General features: G+C 38.1%; 1 protein-coding gene across 1 annotated transcript in view; it reads right to left on the bottom strand.

Annotated features, from left to right (window-relative positions):
* The window catches only part of CTNNA3 (catenin (cadherin-associated protein), alpha 3), a 518658-nt gene that overhangs the window by 70066 nt on the left and 424293 nt on the right, over positions 1-24299 (bottom strand). The window contains exon 14 of the mRNA XM_009894002.1: positions 4270-4362. Coding sequence (XP_009892304.1) covers positions 4270-4362 — 93 coding nt within the window. The remainder of the gene's footprint in view (positions 1-4269; positions 4363-24299) is intronic.

Raw genomic sequence — 24299 nt, 5'->3', positions numbered from 1 at the left:
ACAAAATTATTATTAGTAGAACCTACCCAATTAGTTATGTGCATTATGCTTGAACCATCAGGATTTCAAGCTACTGTGTGGCTTTGATAAAAATAAAATTTAAAAAATATTTTTAAATTGGCTTTTTAGAAATAATATAGCACACACTTCCTGTTAACGTATGCCAGCATATATATTAACGTAGGAACGTAGATGTAAAGTACTTGTTACTTTAGTAAGAATACCTGATTAATTCGATGGCAAATTAACTTCCCCTCTAAGCATTGTTTTACGCAAGTATCAATAGGTGTTTGCTTTTACATCTGTTCTCTCTTCTTAAGAGAGTTCGGTAAGATTTTCATATGGTCATGTTTTCAAAGCTAAATATATTTTTAGACATATATTAATGATTGCTGTATTTAAGATGTAATACAAATGAAACAGTAAAATAATTCCGCTTGGACTTTCTCATACACCATATAATACACACTGAGTCAACGAATTGTTGCGCAAACATAGTATGCAACAAATCTGTATAAAAGATCTTACTCTCAGACGTTTTTGTCTATGTATTCACAAAACAGTCTGCAGAACTCTTGAGAAAATATGTGGGTGGGTGGTTGCCTGAAAGCATTTCTGCTTTTGTCATCTGTAAGTGGATTATGTATGAGCTAAAACATTTCACTTCTTCGATATGAACACCTAACCTGTAGCAATAACTTTAAAACTAAGCTACACTGTTCTCTTCACTAATTTAGTAACTTTAAACGCTTAAAATATCATCAGAATGCACACTGTCTTCTAAGTATGAAAATTAACTGGGCATATACTTACTTGACCTTCTCTTCAATGAAAAATCATATGATAATAGACCTCTAACTACCTCAGCGGAATTACACTGAACATGATGGCATAAATTTCCCCAAGCAAAATTACCGTGTGGTAAGTTTGCAGAGTACACAAATTAGACACAACCACCAGATGAAGATCTAACTCTCACCTGAGAAAAACTGCTTCAGTCCTTGGATCCACAAGCAGTACCTGTTTTTACAGTAGCTAAGGATATGGTCCTAAGGATCATCCTTCAGGGCTATAAAACTGCCCTACATCCAGTTTAATTACTGAGACATCTTACAGCACACTGCTCAAGTTAACCTGCATTCCACAGTGTGGGACTGTGCCATAAGCACCATCACATTCATCCTGAAGATACGGAATTATGTGAGGGAAAGATCAATGAAGTAACATATCCAAGATTACCTATATACTTGCACAGTCACAAACAAACTCAAGGCCAAATTTCAGTCCTGCCATCTCACCATTGACCTATACTCTCTCTCTACAGACAGATAAGATTCTGAGGAAATTATAATTAATAATATATGATTTTTTCCTACATAAGAAAAATCAGATTTGCTAGTTAAGTTGTAGCCGTTGTTATAAGTGTCATGCGCATATCACATCGGGTTTTACATGCTGTGATACGTTTCTTATATTGTGATAAAAAGACAAAGCAAAAAGGTGCCTTCATAGGAACTAATTCCCTGTTGCAGCACTGAGAGATGCAACATAGGAGAAAATACAATAGTCTTGAAGAAGCAAGAGGAATCAAGAGTGTTGTTATGCAGAAGTAGTATCAAAACAGGTATGTATAAATAAAATCGAATTACTGTAGAGGAAATGCCCAAACGAAAGAACACAAGGTGGAAAAGAAGTTACTCTGCAATCCTGCCATACCACTTCTCAAACACAGTCATTCTTCGAGTTACCACTGCGTGTGAAAGCCTGACAGTAGCACAGGAAATCTGCCACAGAGGACAAATCCTTGTCTAAATCTTAAAATCTATCTTACCTATACAGATTCCTCATATTCCTAAACAGGTTCTAGGTAGAAATCTTCAAATAGCAGTCCAAACAAAGCAGCCTTAAATCATTGTTCATGTTTGCTGTGGCAGCAAATAGATTTGTTCAAATATTTGTTTAAAAACCAAAACATACGTGAAGGTTTCTGTCAACATGTTGATTTAGGTTAAGAGGGTGTGTATCTAATTTAGTCAAAGATATAATTTTCTGTTAAGTTTTGCAGTAACATGCCATTTATGACCATAATCTGAAAACTAGGAAAACTGTTGCCAAGTAAAGATATAGAATCGGGTTTTAACAAATGACTGCTATCTAGATCACCCAAAAAGGAACATTTACAGTCACTGTATTATTTTGGGGAGAAACAGAAGAAAAAATAGAAACATACCTCCTATACTGTTAAAATACTGGGTTTTTTTCAGATGTATTAACCATAGTTTATCTATAAATAACTGCCTCTTCCACCTCTCCACCAAATTCACTGACAGTGCAGATGATATATTGTATGTAGTACAAGGAAAAGCATACCTCAGAGATAGGTCTCCACAGCAATAACCTATGCCTCTGATTCTTGATAGCCAGCTCCCTACCTACAACAGTCCTCAGCATTTACTTCTTGTTTTGTGTAAACATCTAGAACTAATGTTTTATGTATAGTTTTCTGCTGAAAGACCATTCCCTTTAAAGAAGTATTGTGGTTTACCTAAGAAGTGGAAGGCCATGTGTGAAAACGTGATCCTTTCAAGCTTTAGTGGATCTTTTGTTACTACATTAGGCTAGTAAACATCTGCAAACTACTACTTCTGTTTTCCCGGTGACAGAAAACCTTCAACTGCATTCATTATGGGATATTTATGAAAATATGCAAGTACACCGTCTGTACCTGTTCCAAACAAATTCATAGCATTGTATATGGATGGTATTTTGAAAGAAAACTTTGCCTTTCTTAACTACAATAGAAATTTTAGCCTGTAATGTGGGGAAAATATGCTAACCTTTACAGAGTAATTTTAATTGAAAAGGGCAGCTAATATATTTTAATCGCCAGTTCTGTTTATTGAGTAGTAAGATTGTATGAGGTGATCTTTCACACAGTTACATTTCTCACCATGTTTTAAGACTCAACTGACAGTGAATTAACAGGTAACTGATATGCGCATATGCAACAAAGGTAAACAGCGTTCCTTTCAGTTAGTTTTTCATTAGTATTTAAGGTCTTAATAAAGAACATATTTTTGTTTGATGAATTAAAGAAAATGTTCTTGCTGAAAAACAAGTATGAATCAAAATGCCACTTTCTTGAAATAATTCTTTTTATATTGAAAAGTTTTTTTTTTCCCCAAATGGTTCTATTACTTATAATTTCCATTATGGGAATACCACTGAAAACAATCAAGTGTGAGAGATGCGTTATTGCTCTAGTATTGAGCAAAGTAGTAACGAAGTTGACATTTCTGACCGCATGGATCTTTACACTTCAGAAAGCTATGAACAGAGCACGGTTTTGCTGAAACATTATTTAAAATGGAAACATAAAGAAGATTACTGTTTGCTAAATACATTGATTTTGTACTAAGAAACTTTCTGCTATCTCAAAAATGTTTTCAGGCTCTTAAAGACGTTTGAATGCTAACAATACAACAATAACCAGTAATGTAGTGAAGTCCTCAGGTTAAAAAAACTGAAAAACGAGATGCAGAACTTCCAGAAATACAGAAATTGTCAAATATTGTATTAAGTTTTCATACATCCTCATGAATTCACTAGTTATCAATAAACTATAGAATAGGTTCCTACATGAACACAGCAGGAAAAATCTATAACTCGCACACTGTAGTGGCTAAGATTCCAGATTCCCTTTCTCTTCTGTGCCTGTCAACTTCCTCGTATATAGAGGTTATTTTTGGTTAATACGCATTGCAGGCTTCAGGAATACCCAGATATAAACATTGCCTTATTAACCTAGCTTCTATTAGACCAAGCCACAGTTATGAAACTGTAACCTGTTAGAATTTCATTCAGTAAGTCTGAGAATTTTTCTATCTAATTTACAGCGGTCACTGGAATAGTCTCCCCTGGGAAGCGGTCATAGCACCAAGGAGCAATTGGATGATGCTCTTAGTCATACAGTTTAGTTTTAGGCAGTCCTGCAAGGAGCAGCAAATTGGACTTGATAATCCTTACGGGTCTCTTCCAACTTGAGATATTCTGTGATTCTGTTTCTTCACCAAGTATTTACAACTTAACTACAGTGTCTTTTTCAGGTCATACACACCGTTTTATGTCCTGTGCACATTTTCAGAAGTCTATTAAGAGTTGAACAACATTTTAATGATTCACTGCATGATTTTAAGTGGCTTCATAGGAACATAGTAGCATTTTTCCCCTCATCAAATTGCTTTTTAAATAAACTGGGGTAATACATACCCTGTCAGTTTTCCCTTCAGTCTGAATACTTGTACGACTACGTGCATCATGGTCTTCTTCGAGGTCAGATACATCTTCTAGCTCCTCAGGTGTCTGGGAAAAAATGCAGAAATAGGTTATTCTTTTTTATGGTTAGTAACTTTGGTATTAATTTCAAACATGTATTACAATTTGGTCCAACATAATGTCTGACCAGTGGTGTTCTAGCAGTGGTTATTAAATGCTAACTGAAATCAAATTGTGTCAGACAGCTCTGAACTACTTCAGAATAGCCATGCTTTAATTAAACCACTGACTTTTAAAGCTGATATTCAGGGAAGTTATTTTGTATTTAAATATTGTGTTATTTCTGCTAGCAAAGGCGTCTTACAAAAAACCTTTACATGACCAGAATGGATGCCCACGTTTTTAGAACCAAAAGATTCTTTTTTTTTTTTCCCCCCACATTTTTCTACTACCTCTCTGCTGTCCAGAAATACTCATATGCCCGCTCTCCCACCTCCACGTTAGACACAGTACATCTAGTAGGCTGCTGAAAGGATCTATTATTTTGTCTGTGGGAATAAGGAGCTTCAGAAACCTGCTGATTTTTGTTGCTACAGTGACATCAGTGTTCCAAGTCAGCTACGCGCTCTTCCATTTTGAATGCGTCACTTCTCAGTTCTATCAAGCAGCACAAGTTCCTGCACTATGGAAAAAATTAAGTGGCCCCATTTGTATACATGGCATTCTTTCATACACCACTGCCTGTTCCTTCTAGTCACCTCTACTGCCGTTTAAGCAACACCAGTTTATTAAGTAAAAATACACATTTGCATTATGATAATTTGCTATCCTTTTCCACTGTTGTGATGCTTTCTTAGGGCTGTCTGTTTTTAGCCTGTAGGTGGATAGGAAGAGGTGGTTCTTACAGATATCAACTCATGATATCAAGACATATTCTCAACAAAGAAAAGTTAATCCCAACAGCATCAGGTAAATACATTTACACTTTATTCAGCATATAAGCCTTTCGTAACCCTTAAAATATTACCCTTCAAACAGTTATATATGTTGGGGAAAAAATGTAAATCCTATTTTTAGCATCCTCTCTTAATATGCTCTCCAAATTCTCTTCTCTCTTCTTCTCCACTGATATTTTTACTTTTTTTTCCCCATAAACTCCAGAACAGGACTGATTTAGCCCAGTCTACGACTTTTACTGTGTATACTGTATGTACTGTAATGTACCCACAGCTAAAAGGAACCTGCTTTGGTAACACAGGTTTAGGGTACTAATTTTTTTCCAACCATAGATGACAACTCCATCAATGAACACTGTTTAACTTATGACAAGCAATTTTCTGTATGATTCAGGTTTTCACATTTATTTCCTCCTTCCCACTTACCAACACATTATTAAAAAAAAAAAAGGCTTCACGCAGGAGTTCTGCATTTTATGATAAATAACTTAGTAAAAGAAACACAATGAACACGGCTACATAAACAACAATAAATAAAATATTAAAAGCAAGTTTACTCATATTAACAACACACTGTACAATGAAGCACATGAAACTTTCAGGATTATGAACTATTTAAAAAATACTATCAGTGCAAGAGGCAACTCAATTTTCCTTTATCAAGTAGATTCACATTTTGAAGAACCAAAAAAATATGTAAGGTCAAGACTCAATACATAACTGGTGACAGATCTACTACTGAATGGTCTACTACCACTTGACATCTCAAGTTCCAATTAAGAGGGAAATCCTGACTTTCTTAGAATCCCAAAAACCTGATGTGCCGAGAGAAACACAACAAGAGAAGGACTACCAGCTAACCCTACCAAAAACCAGGCAGAAAAAAAACCCGGTCATTACTTTTACCCGATTTTTCAATCATGTCTAATGTAATTTTTTTAATCCAGAATTACTGTATCATCTCACCTGCTTATTTTTACTGTCAAGTTCTATATAAAGAAGATCTGTTGAGAGGGACACTGTAGGGTTCTATTATTTTATTTCTGGCTCCACAGTAATGGCACTACATTAAACTGAATAAATCCACCTGCATACATTCATAGCAACTGGTAAAGCACCTCTGTGGCCAGAGGGTGGTAAGTAAACTACTAGACTTCCAAGTCAGACTTGAAACAAAGTCTAAATAGCACTGCATTACTTCAAGAGCACACAAGTAAATTTCACTCACTGAACAAAATAATAATTTCTACGAGATAACATTTTAAAAAATAAAGCTGGCGCACAAGCTGGCAGAAATGTAATGCTGGTGGTGAAAAATACACCCAGACTTCCTCAAGAAAACAGACGGTCAATCAATTTTTGCGGCAAAGCTCAGCATAATGCTACACCGGTAAAGCAACATTTTATTCTCAGGCAAAGACTAGCAAGCATGATGAAGTCTCTCAGCTTTAGTCTTGGAATTAGACGTAGTAGGAATTCCAAAAAGCCAAAAGCTGTTACCATGCAAAAGTTGTTTGAAAACGTACTGTGGAAGGAAAATCAGATTTTGTTCTGGGTGGATACCCATGGAATAAAAAAAACTATCACAAACTGACTTTAATTGAAATGCTTACAGATACTCTTACTAGAGGACCAATAACAGACTGGGCATTAAAGCGGGGTAACTTTAGCTTCTCAGGATTACACTGACCAGGGCCCTCAGGCAGGTAATACCCTTGATTCAGTGAGAGTTTATTGAAAAAAGAAACCACTTTCTTTTTAAAGCTACACATAGTTGGTTACTACACACAGAAAAATATTGCAATTCTTAAGTTTTTCTAAACAATAGTTAAATTTTTTTCCCAGAACAATCATAAAGTTGGATTCACGTTCGCAGGGCACCATTCCTTCCTTAGTGAAAACATACTTGGGAATTTTGTGACAATCCCCCACTTTCCAATATAATTTTGTTTTCTTCTATAAGGAATACAAGCTGCTGTGACAGGGCAAACGGTTAATAATCTTGAGAGCAGCCCTGCCAAGAAGGACTTGTCGGTACTGGTTGATGAAAAGCTGGACGTGAGCCAGCAATCTGTGCTCACAGCCCAGAAAGCCAACTGTATTTTGCGCTGCATCAAAAGAAGCATGGCCAGCAGGTCAAGGGAGGTGATTCTGCCCCTCTACTCTGCTCTGGTGAGACCCAATCTGGAGTACTGCCTCCACCTCTGGAGCCCCCAACATAAGAAATAAGAAGGACATAGACCTGTTGAAGGGGACTGTGTTCCAGCGTGCTTGTTCGCCTATTTGCTTTTCAATCCAAGCTTTGAAGAACAATGTGTGTGACTAGATTTTCAGCATTTTCTCCTGCACAGTTTTTTGTGCAAACTCTCCTCAAAAGTGATTATCGAAACAACTTTATCTAGATCATTAATTTTTAAAGGTCACATACACCCATGAAACCATCAATCCTGGAAATAAAGGGTCTCAGCTGTTAAAAAAATAATGCAGAGCCAAGTCTAAAATCTCAAAGCACAAGACATAAATGGACAAAGAGCCATCATGATGTGAAAGAAAGAAGCTATCTCCTCTTATCTAACATTCAATTAAATGCTGACCTTTAAACTGTCATTATATGCTTTTATGTTTTATCTTATCTTGGTTTCAACAGCTCCTATCAGTCACTCTTTTTCCCAAATGAATACTAAAACGCAGTGCAAACTAACACCTTAACAGAAGCTAAGTTGATGAGTGATGTCTTTATTATACCACTGAGTTATTTGTGGTATGTTAATACCACAGCAGCAACAGCAACGCTTGTATGCACTCTAGGAGGATCAAAATTTGGCTATTATGCTCTTCACTGACAACAGAATGAGTTTAAAGACATTATCTATTCTACTCTGGACATTTGACTAATCCCCGTATTTCGAAAATTTCATCATGTCAAGCAGCATGTCATTCAGTGTAACAAACAATGGTACATGTGTCACAAATGGGCCCTCTGCAAATATTTAGCTACTGTCCAATAATTTTGCGTATTAGTCACAATACCACTGTTATCCCACATTTAATTCCACAGGATGACAGGCTGCCAGAGAAACAGTTTTGATGCACTAGAGGGAGAACAAGAAATTGCAAGCATTATTTATTTTTCCTGACTAATTTAGTAAGACACTTATATAATTGTTGCTATCTATTCACTAAAAGCACTTTTCAGGTTTTTGCTAAAAGCAATTATTTTGAGTGTTATTTTGAAAACAATAAAAACCTACATTATAAAGAGCAAATTAAAATCTTATGTTCTTAATCTGTCAACATTGTGACATCTCAATGCTATGGCAAATACCACCCCCCCGTTTCTCATTAAAAACAATCATACATCATTTACTCTTGAAATCTATTCTTGGCCCTTACCTTAAAGTTACACCTTTTGCACACCACATTATAAAGCTAACAAATGATTAATTAAACCAGAAAGCAGAACCCTGTCTTTGCTAGAAGTATTGTCACCAACTGCTGGCATGGAATTTGTCATCAAGTATTAGTGAAATCATTATCCTGCATAGCCTGTACACATTATAGATAGATCATTTTCAAATGTAGGTGATAAACAGTTCTTGTTACTAACAGAAAAAATTGTGTAAAAGATCTTTTATATACGTAAGCTGCAATTTCAGGTAAAATTAGCATTGAGAACATAAACTTTGGTAAAGACCAAACTGTTTAATTAATGATGAGAACAAATTATGACCTTCAACACTGAAAGATGAAATTATTTCCAATTTAAAAAGTTATATGGTAAGGAGTTGAGGTCTTAAAAATAATAAATGCTGTGAACTCACAGTATGGAGCAAAAGTTACCTTATTAGTACTGGATGCTAGGAGGTTTTGTTTGCTCATTTAACAATTTACCAATTTATAACATTCTGCTCCAGGAGATTAAGACAGAAAAGTTAAGATTAATCACTCCAACATTTGAAAATGAAAAGCAAACAGAATTTGTTTTCTCTGTAACGTATGTACTTTAATACTAAAGTAGTCTAAAATGTCATTACTGTAGGACTAACTCCAAAGGCAACCAAACAGATGCTTTGCATTTTGACTCTTCAAAAAATCATCACGGTTCCCAGCTTCAAAAAAGGCCAGAAGAACAACCCGGGGAAGTACAGACTGCTCAGCCTCTCTTCAGCCCCGGGGAAAATCATGAACTGACTCCTCTTGGAACACACTTAGGGCACCTGAAGGACACAGTGGTGACTGTGAACAGTCCCAAGGGTAAATCACGCCTCATCAACATGACTACCTTCTCCCACATTTGTGGGTGACAGAAGAACAATGGCTATCATTTAGAAAGGCTCTTCACACCATCGCCTAGTTTTTGTAACCAGGTTGGGACATCTGACTTTGGATGGCTAAATAACCAGACAGATAAAGCCTGATTGGATGATCACGCTCAGAGGGCAATCGTTCATGAGTTGTACCCCACCTGGTGGCTGGGAACAAGAGTACCACCGCAGAAGTCTATCCTAAGACCAGTTCTATATGACATCTTTACCAAGGGTCTGGAGGATGTGATGGAGCGCACACGCAGCAAGTGTACAGATGACACCAGACCGCGGGACCAGTCGATACACTTAAGGGCAAGGCTGCCATTCAGAGGGATTTATGCATGCTGTAGGAATAGGCTGACAGGAATTTTATAAAATAAAATGCAAAGTCTGGCAGCTGGGAAGGGAGAAACCCGTGCTACAAACAAAACAAGCTGAGGCTGCCTGGCTGGATCAGCTGAAAAGGACCTGGGGGTCTTGGCACACAGAAAGCTGGGCTTGAACCAGTAGTGTGCCCTGGCGACAGCATCCTGAGCTGTATGAACCACAGCAGACCAAGCAAATTGAGGGAAGTGACTATCCAACTTTACTTGACTCTTATTAGACAACACCAAGAATACTGCATCCAGTTTTGGCCTCCACCCAGTACACAGAAACCACCTGATTAACTGCAGCAAGGCCAGCAGAGGACCACCAGTTAGTGGCTGGAACATTTGTCCTACAAGGAGACGCTGAGGGAACTGGGCTTGTTCAATCTACTGAGGAGGTGGCCTTGGGGCATTTAACAGCAGCCCAGCAAAACCTATGAGGAGATCATCAAAAAAATGGAGCTACACTGCACAGAGCAGTGCATGGCGGAAGCACAAAAGGTAATTGGCATAAGTTAGAACAAGAGAGGTTCAGCCTGGCCATAAGGAAAACCTTCTTCCCCATGAGGACAGCCCAGCAGTGAAGCCGGCTGTCCAGAGAGGCTGTATAGTCTCCATCCTGAGAAGTTTCCAAGACTAACCTGATTAACACCCTGTGCACAGGACTGCAGAGTCCCATGGAAGGCAGGAAAACCCCAAAGCAGAGGGGATGATTACAATGAAGATCCACTCAGCTAGATCCAGTCACAGGTTCCAGGTACTTTCAACAAAAAACTTTGTTTCCTTCCTCATCTTTCATGCTTGTTTGCTTTTTTGTGTTTTGGATTGGCTTTTTTTTATGTTTAGTTTGTATTTTAATCTCACCTAATGTTGATTAGGCTACTGGGGACTGAGGCACTCCAGAGGTAACTGACAGATGCTCCCCTCTACCCCTCTTCAAAGACAGAGGCAGAGGAGAGAAAAAGAGACTTACGTGTTTAGAAGGAACTAAGCTACTTTCATGAAATATTAGTAATAAAATTAAAAAAGAAATAATGAAATATATACAAAACCATATCAAGCTCCCAGGATGACAATCACAACACCATCTGGTACTGGGGAAGTCCCAGACTGGACTCAGTGACGGACTGGGAACTGGATTCCAGATCAGGATCAAAGGCGGACGGACAGACAGAGTCCTCCTCAGACATCGGTCACTAAAGAAAGAGGGCTGACCCTTTGATCCCTCAGCTTTTATGTTGAGCATGAGGCAGATGGGATGGAATACCCTGTGGGTCAGTTTTGGGTCACCTGTCCTGTCCGCTCCTCACCACAGGTGCAACCCCACTGCGCTTTTCCTCTTCCGACCCTCCAACGGGGCAAATAACAAAGTTTGCTGTCCTTGGGTGTTACAGCAGTAAGTAAAACCAAAAGCCTCTCTGCATACCGTGGCCTTGGCATCAGCTCTAAACATAGGTCTGATCACTCTGACAGTGAACAGTGTCTGCACAATATGCCGTTAATTTCAGTAGTCAGCAGAGGCCTAGCTAAGAAGCAAAGTTAGTGAACAAAATTGGTTCTGTTTTACCTCAAACCAGGACAATTTTCCAAAATACTTCTTCCTTGTGATAGGGAGTAGTTAAGCGTGGCAAGAGATTTGAAATTATGCTTTGAAAACATGTAATACAGTCTGCCTTCCAACAGAAGTTCCCTTTCTTCCCTCAAGACTCCATTTCTTGTGGAGAAGAGCATATCCCAAACCCTCACTCCCAAAGCCAAAACACAACTGATTCAAGGCAGACTGTTTTATGAAATGCAGACAAGAAAACTGAAACTGCTTTTGGAAAACATCAATATGTTAAAGGTTAAAAAGGTGCAGTGAATACCTCAAAGTTTGAATGTCTTAAAAATACATTTCAGTACTCAGAAAGGACAAGAAACGAGACAAAACAGACAATTTTGAATTCTGTAAGAAATGTAGGTTTATCAGATGAATAAACCCTGAGCAACAGCAGCCCCTGCATCAAATATTTTTCTTTAACATGCCAAATCCGTATGTTTCTGTTAAATGAATTATGCTAAATGATCATACTAAAAAAAAATAAATTCCCTTGGATAGATGAAGATATCCCTTAGCAAAAGACTTCTAATGATAAGTACATTTCTCAAACTGGAGTAGATGAAATTATTATCTACAACCTGAAGATTTGCTCGTCTCTTGAGTCTCAACCAACCCTCTCTACTATCTGACCTGCAAGTAAAATATATCATCTTAAACAAAGGTATGCCAAATAAGTCTGTCAATCAAAAACTTCTGCATAATTGTAAAAATCAGGGTCAAATGCATAGCAGACTCCTGACTACCACTAACATCATCCTTCCCACACATTTCTACCTATGACTTGCTGAAACAAACTCCTCAATTTTTAGCACATGTTCCTCCCAAACACTAAGACAGTGAAAATAAAATCACCCCAGCCACGAATCCTGTATCCGTTACTTTCATTCCTGCTTTTAATTATCAAGAGGCTTCTGATGCCCAGAACACACACCCATGCACATTTAGCCATTCAGTAACCAATGACTGTTCAACTCAGTGCCCAGTGTCAGCTGACATGGAACTAAATAACCCATTAAGCACGTGATTGTGCAAACCAGCCTTCATGTCACAAATCAGTAATTTGATTCTGCTTTGACACGTTGATAGCCTTTATTACTAAGCAAGCTCCCCAGGTGATCTGGAATTAAACACACACATTCCCTTCGCAACCAGCCCTCAAAGCACACTAACTGTTTCAGGTCTTGTTCTAAACTATTATTTATTACATGATTTTGTTATAATTTTCATAGGTGTGCTAAACAGAATCAAACAACAGCTTTTTAGTTATATGTACGCTGTTATTACTAATGCATTTAACAGTCTATGGAAAATTCCTGTTTTTTTATGTGAAATGATTTCTTTAATTTGGGAAGGTTTCTGGACAAAGTTATGTGAAACAACACAGCGGTGAATATTCCTCTCTAATAAAATCAAATGAGAAATTTATTCATATCCGTATTTTCCTTTTGCATATTTTTTCACAACATGCATCTTTGACAGCCTCTGCTGGCTAGTGAAATGGAAGAGATAATCAATGTAACTGTCACAGAGTCACAGATAAAAGTGACAAAAAGGCAGACACAAGATCCTTAATATCTATGACAAACGTAACATGATCTTACTTAAGAAATTTGGATTTCCTAATGTCTAAGCCGAGTCTTCCCCCATGTAGTCAGAGCTTATTCTCTTTGTATCCACCATGAACACGTAACACTGATTTTCCCCTTTCTTGTGCAACAACATTTTATGTAATTGAAAATGGCTATCATATCCTTCCCTTCTCGCTCCCCTTCTGCTGCTCTATTCACCAGGCTAATTACGACTAACCCATTCAGTATTTTTCTCTTAGGTCACATTTTCTAATACTCTGATTATTCTAGCTGCAACAAATCGAAGTGTATTTGCTTAAAGAAGTAGGGAATTTTGCAGGTGCCCACTGCTCATCTTGGGATCATAAAACCCCACTTCTCTTATTTTTAACCAAGGTACATAAAAAGCAGAATAACTGCAGCCAATTGTAATTCAATGAAATCTTGCTTGACTGCATGGGATGAAATTGGTCTTTCAGAGATCTCTAATATTATCTGACTTCAATAAGTTAACAGTAAGAACTAATGAATCTAACTATGAACCAACTTCCCTGATAAACTTACACAGCTTTGGGCATTATAGAATGTAGGCAATGTGATGGTCAAGGTATCTCAATAGAGGAAGGGATTGTGAGGCACACAAATTCCAACTTGTACACATGTGCGTACTGGCACGAACTTCACTGAGGCCTTTCATTCTAAACTACTGGTCCCCAAAAGCTATGGGGAGAATAGGGCCCTGGTAAGTAGGTTCTCTTGTCTCCACAAACCATAGCTGTGGGACACCACGGATTGAAGCTATACTCCTTTCATAAATAAACTAAGAACTTCAAAGTCTATGTCCCCAACATGAATAGCAGTTTGTTCATTTAAATTAATCTGCAACTCACACAATGTAAGGCAGCAGAACAAGAGAGGTCTGTCCTGTGAACTGGGTGAACCTGTATTTTAAATTAAACGGTATACAGTATGAAGCAGAGCTTATGCTTCTATGAAATGGCAAAAGCCATACAGAGCAGTCTCTTCATCAGTGCTCATCTTTACACAAACACACAACGTGCTTTAATGACACTTGCTGCTAAAAGAAAGGAAAACTTGAAAGGAAACAAGTTGAGTAACAGCAAACACGGATTTATCAAAAATAAATCATGGCAAAAGAATCAAGCTTACTTCTTTGATGGCAGAATGCCCCTTTGTGGACAGAGAAGCAGAAGTTTTTGTATGCTTTCACATGATCTCCTTTTAAGTAAGCTAGAGAAATAGCTTATAGATGAACCTATGATGGTGTTTGTACATAACTGGTTAAAAAAAATACCCCCCAAAAGTTACCAAAATTTGTTTGTCAAAACGACAGGATTTATCCAGTAGAATTCAACAGGCATCTGCACTAAGCCTACTATTTTAATAAAAACTTAATGAAATAGAGTGAGCTAACTAAATTTGTAGGTGATACTGGATTCTTGAGAGACCCTGATTATAAAGCCAGTGTTACAATGCAAAATAATCTTGACAAACCAACTGAAATAGAAGGGAAGACACCACAGCAGGAACAAATGCAAAGTACTGAATTTAGGCAGGAAAAATCAATTGTAGAAATAAGAGACAGGGACTAAGTGGCTAAGCAGGAGCTCTACAGAAAAGCATTAAGAATTACAGTGGATCACAGGCTAAACAGGAAGTAGCAATATCATATTCTTGAAAATAAAGGCAACCAGATTGTTTTAAGTACCTGCAGGAGCAGAGTCATATGAAATAAGCCTTCTCCTCTACTCAGAAGTACTGTATCTACTGTTTGGCACTGCACTTTCAAAAGGAGGCAAAGCAGCTAAGAAAAGGATGGAAAGAAGCAGGAGCATGATATGAAAAGAAACACTTTTTAAGTATACAAGAAACAAGAAGAGGGAGGCGGTAGCCTGTTCTCCACATCCTTGATGGACCAGACAAGAAGTGCTTTAAGCTGCCATAAGGAGACATGGGGTGGATTTTAGGAAAAACTTTCTAAAGGTAATGTAGGAGTTGAATAGACTGCTTGAAGACACCGGGGAGTTTCCAGCTGTGGATGTTTCTAAGAACAGGTCAGACAAATGAACACTGGGAATTATCTGAAATTAATCCTTGTCTGCAGAGGAAACAGTAGTGATAGAGCACTGCTGTGCCTGAACTACTGAACGGGAACCGGACATGAAGGAAATAGAAGCACAAGAAGATTCAAGTTCGTAAACACTGCAACCAAACAATCTTTTCAAAAGCAAAGATACCTTGTTATGCACAGATTACACTATGGAATACCTGCTGTTAGAGTACAGGCAAGGTCTTTACAAGAATGATAAATTTAAATATAAATGGATATATAAAGGAATGACACTTTAATTCTAATTAGATAGTGTAAATTACATGAAACAGACAAAAAACATCCAACAGTCATAGCATGCATTTCTTCATTAAAACATTTACACTATCTAATTTACATTAGATAGTGTAAATTACATGAAACAGACAAAAAAACATCCAGCAGTCATAGCATGTATTTCTTCATTAATGCAGCACACTACTGTTAATTTGTTGTAGGAGTTATTACAACTTGAAAGTCTGGAAGGGGACTTGCAATGCTTAATGTGATGTAGAAAACAGACTTACACAATTGAATAGATTTTGCAGATAATAGGTCATAGATCCTCGATTCACATAGGAAAATCACTTTTGATAACGGTGGTCACATAAATGAGACTAATTAATTTATATAAATTTACTTGCCTTTAATTAATCTGTTGATCAGGCACCCAGTAACTACTCAGAACCATTTCAATCATCCAAATTCTAAAATTTATCCTAAATAACTCTCTCATTGATTTGGTTTAAACTTTTGTTTTACGGAAATACTAACATATTGGTATGCACAAATATGCAGGCAGTATGGATACTGAGGTGTACTTACTTCATGTAGTGCAGAACACCTCTGCTTGCTAAATATGCACTAGGACCGTATAAAAATGCACTGTATCTGAATAATGTGTCAAGTTTGTAGAGAAATTCATCAGTGCTAATTACTAACTTTTAAGTGTTCGTTTCTAAAACATTCAGAGTTTTTTAGTGTAGTATTTTAATATAGGTAGAGGCAACAGAAGAAACAGAAAAAGGAATGAAATGAGGTATAAACATCCAGATGAGTCCGAGAGACTCCAGAATTTAAGATTTAAAAGAAAAGAGGGAGGAAGCTTACTTTCACAAATAAGAAATGCACTTCCAAATGGGGGATAGGGGGAAGCATAAAAGACAACTTCAGAAAGTTAAAAGACAGGAAATAACTCGTCAAGAATGCTCAATGAACTGTGCCGTAACACAGGACTACATGAAGACCGGATACAAGCTGAGCGAGATGGGTAAATGAGGTCTGGTCACAATGATGGAATGGCCTTTACCTATTTCCCATTTTTGATATTTTATCAACAAACTCCTATTTCCTTGTCATACAAAGTAGTAAGAGTCAGACCTTCAAGCAGAGTAACTAGCAGTTTACGGGTTTTAACATAGTTGCTAAATTTCTGTAAGCAGATGATGTGGCCCGTAACATCTCCATATATTAGTTCAAAATGGCCCATTGTTGAGTGGCGTGCTCCGCCAGGAGTTAAACATACATTAAATTCCCTTGATATTTCAATTTGCTTTCATGGTAATTTTGGTAAAATACATTATTTTCCAACTAATTAGTTGGTAACATGTGCTTGAACTACTGAACGGTAACTGGACATGCAGGAAATAGAAGCAAATACTACACAAGATTCAAGTTCGTAAACACTGCTACCAAACAATATTTTCAACTATGTAATAGTACTGTAAAAAAATAAAACTTAATGGCTTCCTTGGAAAAGTATAGATTTTGTTCAGATTTTTTGGAACATATGTAAAAGAATAGAATAGAACAGAGTACTTTCAGTCGGAAGGGACCTAGTCATCTAGTTCAACTGCCTGACCAAAAGTTAAAGCATGTTATTAAGGGCATCTTCCAAATGCCTTTTAAACACTGACAGGCTTGGGGCAGGGACCACCTCTCTAGGAAGCCTATTCCAGTATCTGACCACCCTCTTGGTAAAGAAACAATTCCTAATGTCCAGTCTGAACCTCCCCTAGCACAGCTTTGAAACACCCCCATGTGTTCTATCACTGGATACCAAGGAGAAGAGGCGAGCACCTCCCTCTCCACTTCCACTCCTCAGGAAGCTGCAGAGAGCAATTAGGTCACCCCTCAGCCTTCTTTTCTCCAAACTAGACAAGCCCAAAGTCCTCGATTGTGGGAATAATATTGGCTAGCTTCCAGTCAGTAGGGACCTCCCAAACTCCCAAGACCTTTGGTAGATGACAGGGGTCCTGTCATAATATCTGCTAGCTCCTTCAGTGCTCTGGGATGAATCCCATCAGGCCCCACGGACTTGTGAACACTCAGTTGATACAGCTGGTCCCTTACAACCTAAGTGTTCACAAATGGAAAGCCAATGTTCTCAATACGCGTGGTCATCCGACTCAGGGGACCAGGCAGCCCTAGGTCTATCAGTATTATTAAATGTTTAACGTGCTTTTAAAGCAAGCTTGTTTTGACTCTTCATAACTTCTGAGCCTACACCTCCTGTGCTTATCACGAAAAAGGTCATAGTCAAGTTTCCCCCAGTGAGAAAGGTGAATCTCGCCAGGCCCCAGCAGGCCTGGTGCCACACAGATCATCCCCATGATCAACACTGTCAATCAGGGAAATAAACTGAGAAAACCCACACCACCACGGGTGCGCCAGGAATCGTATTGCAACAAAGCAGTGACTTCTTTTCTATTAACCATTTTAATTGCAGTGGGTTTTGGCGATTTTGGTTGCGTTTGTGGTTTTGGGTGTTTTTTCTGCTGCTTTCTAGAAAAAGCAATCATGGTTCAGTTTCTGAAAGACAAGGCTAAATGTTCTTTTTTCATAAGGAAGTCCCAGGCTACAGAATTTCCTTTAATCTTTGAAGCCTTTAGCAAGGTCACCTGGCCCAGGAGAGAATGGAAACTACTCATCAAGAGGACAACAGTATTTTCACTAAAACACCAAGTGTTTTGAATTGAATTCCAAACCAGTACTATGGGTGTTGTGGAACCCATCCCCGTTTGTCCAGCACTTCCGTTACCTTGTATGGGAAGGCACAGCAGAGTGGTGACTGGAATCTCATCTGCAGATGAGACTGAGGCAGACTGAACTCATGGTGCCATTTGTTTTATTTTTGTCTAGCTCAAATGACTTCCCAGGTGTCTAAGAAACCACCAAGACACATAGACTGAGGCAGTCTTCAGGGCACGTGAGTACACGTCTCTGGGCCTTCAATTTTGTATTTAAACAGCCACCCTCTAATCTACATCCATATGCCAAGGTAGCTTTTAGTGCGTATGTCCCTTCTTCTAATAAGACTTTGTGAATCGGATTATTGCATTAAAGTTCTATACATAGTTCAGTATCTTTACATTTTGTAATTGATCAGAGCACTTATTTTAGACAAGATAAAAATCAGAATTCATGCACTAGTTACCCTTTTCCAAAGAGACTAGTACCCTGTGGAAATTTCAGTTTTCATGCTTTACAAAAGACCATTCCTATATTACCATAGTATCAAGCATGAGAAGTACATCTGCATATAAACAACAGGAGACAAACTGTAAGGTAACAGAAGAGAAAATGGAAAAGGAATGAAAAAAAGGAAGGGAAGGAAAAGAAACAAAGAGGATACAAACAAACAATAGTATGTGAGGCGGGACAACGCCTGTGATGCAGCACCATGATTCTTCAAAGAATATGTCTCCGTGGTAAGCCGGTTCTTAAACAGTCCCTGACATTAATTTCAATTCTTCTTTACTTCCTCTTTTTGGAGGATGGTATTTTTTGGCAATTAATAATGCTCTCAATTTTTTTGTTTTGCCTAGTAGATAAATCCCTGAACTCATCGACATGCCCCAAAATAAAGAGAAAAGGAGCAGAGATGTATCACAGCCTAAAACCCAATTATGCCAGGTAAAAGCAGCCTGCCAAACCTCTGAGCTATCTGGCAATCCTACAGACTGTGTAAGAGTGAATCATTCCATCTCTAAATATCCAGGGCTGCAGGTAATACTTGCTATTGAGTTTTCTGGAATGGAAAATAACAGGAGAAAATAAAGTTTTTTATTGATGAACTAAACACGGCCTAAAATTTCATCTGAATTTAACTCTACCAGCCAAGAAATCTGTGATAATTTTATAGGGAGAAAACAGTCCTATATATATAAAGCTAGTATGTTCTAAAAATGTACGGTGCAATTTCATATAAAAAAAAAAACCCAAGCACCCAAACAAAACCAACAATACAGCAGCAGCAGTATCATATAGGATCTTTTCATTCAGGAAAAAATAAATGCCTTCATGCAGATCCTTTCTGCAGTTAAAAGGCAACTAGGGTGAGTCATCTGCTTCCCGATCTCTGAGTTTCTTACAAACAGCAAGAGCAAATCAAGCAGTCAAGCCTGAGATGGTGGAAGCTGTAAGATGCAAGGCTTAAGGCTATATTAATGGAATGGAATAGCAAAGGGTAAAGGAAAGACTAAGTCTAGGCAGACACAATTCTAGGTTTCATCTTTGCTGGGGACTGGCTCCATTTAAGAAATAAGCAATTAGTCTGCAAACCCCAACACCGGCAAATAAAGCCACAATTTGCGCTGGTGCTGCTCTGCTTAAAATCTGGGTACATTCTACTTCTGGCTTTGCTTACTGAGGTGACAAGCTTGTTTTATTTGTCGGCCACTGGTCAGTCAGACTGAGCTTAGTACTTACGCAGGTCCAGGGCACTGCTGAGATCTCAAATCATTTCAAACATGTAACTGTGTGCTACAGGTGGTTTACCTTTGCTTGTTGTGGTTAGGTCTTCCTTACTGAAGCAGCGTGCAATTCTTCAGCTCTGTTCTTTATTTGCTGAATATCAATTAAGCCTCATATTTGGGTTTTTTTACACATCTGGAATCCAGCTTTCACAAACCCACAAACATTTTCAGAGTGTATTTGAGAGAACAACCCTGTGGGGTCGGTAAAACTCAAAGACATAGCATAGCATGCCACATTCAGGTGGGATGCCAGACAGGTTTCTCACCATGGCAAAAGGAACCGATTCCCACCATCACAGGACATCAGCAACAAATACAAAGAATGTAGAGTTGTCTGGATTCTGCTTATCTGATTTCCTCAGTAAGTAAATTACATACTGATTACAAAGTAGGTAAAAGGCACGCAGTGGTATCATTAATACAATAAATATAGGTGGAAGAACAATGGCTGTCAGTTGTGCAGCTGGCTCTGACACAAATTACTGCAGTCAAGCATGTGGCCCTCCCTCCAAGACTACACACAGTCAGCCAGTGAATTTCAGTGCCCCTGAAAGGAGGATGATATTCCCATACCTGTGCCGGGCATGGTCCCAGTGGAGGAAACCTGATGACACTGTATTAAGGGGAATGAGTTGTTGCTGGAATGGGGCCATGCAGCTGCTCTGGGTACACGAGGGCTAACTAAGGCAGCCATCTATTAACAAAGCCATTCTCAGGGACACGTAACTGTCCCTGTGTGCATCCCCAAGCTGCCACTGCCTCACTCTAGATAGCTACTGGCAGCTCTTTATTCTCAGTACTTCACATGGATATGCTGTGCAGCATCATAACATGAAAGTTGCTGCTATTTTTGTAGGTGAGTTTAACATTGCAACAAATGTCAGGACATTTCAAAGGCTAATCAGATTGGCACATGTGATAATTTCTCATCCACTATTTCATGCTGGACCATGTCTAGGAAAAAGGAAGGCTTCTATTTCCAGAAAGGATTCTGTCCAACTTAATGAATAATTGAGTTTCTTATATTTTCTATAACCATTTTATGCAGATTACTTCATGGAGACCAGGAGATAGAGCACTTGGAGTAACAAACTAATTCTATGTTAATGTTACTCTCTAATTTCCCAATAACTGAAGTACTTAGTATAGTAAACAGCAAGAGGGCCTCAAAAGCTAATAGCTAAGTTACATAGAAGGAATGGTGCTCTAAAACTGCAATTTCAACACAATCCATGTGCTAGATGATGCACAGACTCCCTTGCTGCAACACACCTCACTCCAGTATCTACATACATTGACTTTGTTGGTACTGAATATAATGAAGGGTCTCTTTTTAAGAACAGGCTGTAAGTCCCCGAGGTTCTCAGGTAATTAGGCAGTATCTGGCTTGTCTACTTCTACAGAATCTTTTCAGGTAAGCAGTACTTAAAAATACCATCTTCCATTTATCAAGCTCAGTGGATTACTTTTTTTAAAATTCTCCAAAGAATTTTCTTTCAAGGTTTCTGTTTTTTCTGAGTCAGTTTTCCTGTTATTACTATGCCTTCTTACTTGGTATGCCCACCTGCCTTCATCAACTCTGCATTCCAACTCTACAAGAACACTTCTAAGAAAATAGTCTGTTATGATTCAAGTTCACAAGCAACGTTTTTAACAAAAAAAAAAAAAAGGCAGGAAGGTATCATTAACAGCAAAACTTAACTCAAATATACCTATGAAATACTAAGGAGTTATAAAGACGTAAACCAAAAGGCCTATTCAGAGTTAAATCAATAAATAAATTCCTCCCAAACCTTATTTCACTGTCATGCTGCTGCATCAGCAAGGACATGCATGACAACAGATCTTACACTGTTACAGCAATGTCAAAGCTCAAAACGACACAGACCACAGCATTGCTACTCCATTCTTGTGCCAGCAAAACTGAGATCAAAATCTAGCAGACAATTATTATTACATTTCTGAAATCCAATTACATATCGAATACATTTGTAATGCACCTCACTGCTTTTCTGCATCATGCTAAAAAGAGTCCATCCTACCAATTAAATGATTCCACAGTGAAAATAATGGCAATTGAGAAATTTCAACTAGGTCATGGACTGTACAGATGATTACGATCAGTAAAATGGATCTATGGCCAGATTTACACTGAGCAATGAAGATCTCCAAGCCAGAACTGGTACTAGCACTGACAGGGCTGATTTCAGAATCAGAACCATAGCCTGAGCTGTTAACACTATTGAGAGACTGTAGTCTCCATTTCCAGGCTTGCATTTCTCGTACTCCAGTGAACCATGTGGCAGGATGCATATTTTAATAGAGTATTTGTGATTTGTAACACTTTTGCTGTGCCTCTCAGTTTTAGTTCCAGAAATTCAGTCCCTCCCTTTTAACAGAGTAATATTCATTCAGTTTCTCTGGGAATATAATTTATATTAGACAGTAAGTACCAAATGGAAAGGAAGGAATACGCTTTTCCTTGCTGTAAGAAAAAAAACCCTCAGCAAAGATTTTAATGTTCCAGAAAAAATACTGCCTTGTGCTTAAGTTTCCAATAAGCCACTAAACTAGAGCTACCGAATCATTCTGGAAAGTTCTGTTTTCCTGAGGGATAATTTTCTCAACAATTAAAACCATAAACATATGTGACATAGATGCAATATAATTTAATCCCTAAACTGGTAAGAACTGAAATTCATAGTAGTATGTAAGTCAAAACTGCATGTCACCCATTTGTGTACAAAGTATATTGGCTTCTCTGTCTGACCCAGTAACCCCAGCACTAATGGACTTTGACGGCAAGTGATGTAGCAATTTGCTGCCGAGAAGTTCTTAATTCACAGCCTTGCATGATGCCTAAGGCTGTATAGCTAGGGCAGAAGACAATGCAGATTTGCCAGGATGGATAATTGCACATCTATATTGTAATGGATACAGCATGCAGCTAACACTTTCACCACTGGTCCCTGTATCAGCATTTCTGAAATCATTCACTATTTTAATCTATATTAACCCATAAAACCTGGTTTTTTTACTTTAATTCTTTTTTAAGAAACAACACAACATCTTTTCCATTAGCTTGACACCTTACAAACTGGAAACCTAAGGCAGATTAAGAAAATTACATTTTTAACTGGAGAAAGAATAAAAAAGGGTAGAGTTACATGCTGAATGTAAACAAGCTGGCATAAACACAGCAAACAATGGTAAAAGTATTATAGACTAGTAGCTGCATGCAGGGTAACAAGCAGCTGGCTTTTATAAATAAGACTTAGTACACACTATTGCTTTGTTTGCCCCATCAATTCTCCATTACTATCTTAACACTAATATAGAAAAGAAAAAACAAACAGACAGTGAAGTCAGACTTGGCTTTACAGGGCCCTGGATAATACTCTGCTTTCAACAGGAGGTTGCACCAGATGATCTCCTGAGGTCCCTTCCTTCTGTGATCCCCTATGTTTGTGTCTCTTCTCTCTTTCCCCTCACTAACAAGACTGTGAGACGAGTAAAATGTGTGACAATGAAACGTAAGGTAAGGTTCAAAAGATACTGCAGTAATTTCGGTTTAGAAAGAAGGCTCAGGGAACCATAGTACTGTGGACAAAAAGAGTTAACAATGAATAGTATTTAAAACATTTCAAATAATAAAAAAGATATAAATGTTAAGATACAGTAACTACAGGCTTGAATACGGTACTATCCAAGTGGTGAGTTACTGATGCTCCTTTTAAATACTTAGTTCCATTTAGCCATATCTACAGTGACCTGGATGGCACATGTGAGCTGCTGCTTTGGACAGGAAAGATCTTCACCATCAGGCCTATACGCAAGATGTAGCCTGACAACATCAAGAGCTTTCTCATGTGTTTATACACATGATAGATACAATTAGATAAAGAGCCTACTCCTCCAACATATTCATAAACCAATATGAAAATGGTACATATTCTTGCTTGGAAGAGGGCATCTGCTTCTGACACTCCTAAACTACAGAATTATTTCTCTTTATAGAAATAATATAGTACACAGATGTGAAAGGACAATTTTGGAACTGCACATATGGGGATGAAGGGCACACTTATTTTCCTACCCACTATTCTTTTGATATGTAAATAGAACTCAGAATTTAAAACCCAGAAATCTCCCTGTGAGATTGAAAACTAAGTGAATGGCTGGAGCACGGGAGCAGGGGCAGCACTCAGAAGGACGTACAATGAACTGAAAAGTTAAAACTTGTTAGTCTGGAAGTGCAGGAATATAGAAGCACAAAAGCCAAGTAGTTTCTATTACCATTTGTTGAAAGAAAGAAAGGGGAGGAAGGGGAGGGGGAGAGAGAGAGAGAAGGAGCAAAG

Source organism: Charadrius vociferus, unplaced genomic scaffold, assembly GCF_000708025.1.
Source record: "Charadrius vociferus isolate BGI_N301 unplaced genomic scaffold, ASM70802v2 scaffold611, whole genome shotgun sequence".
Lineage (NCBI taxonomy): Eukaryota > Metazoa > Chordata > Aves > Charadriiformes > Charadriidae > Charadrius > Charadrius vociferus.
Note: the sequence above shows the minus strand (reverse complement) of the source record. Positions and strands in the feature narration are given on the sequence as shown.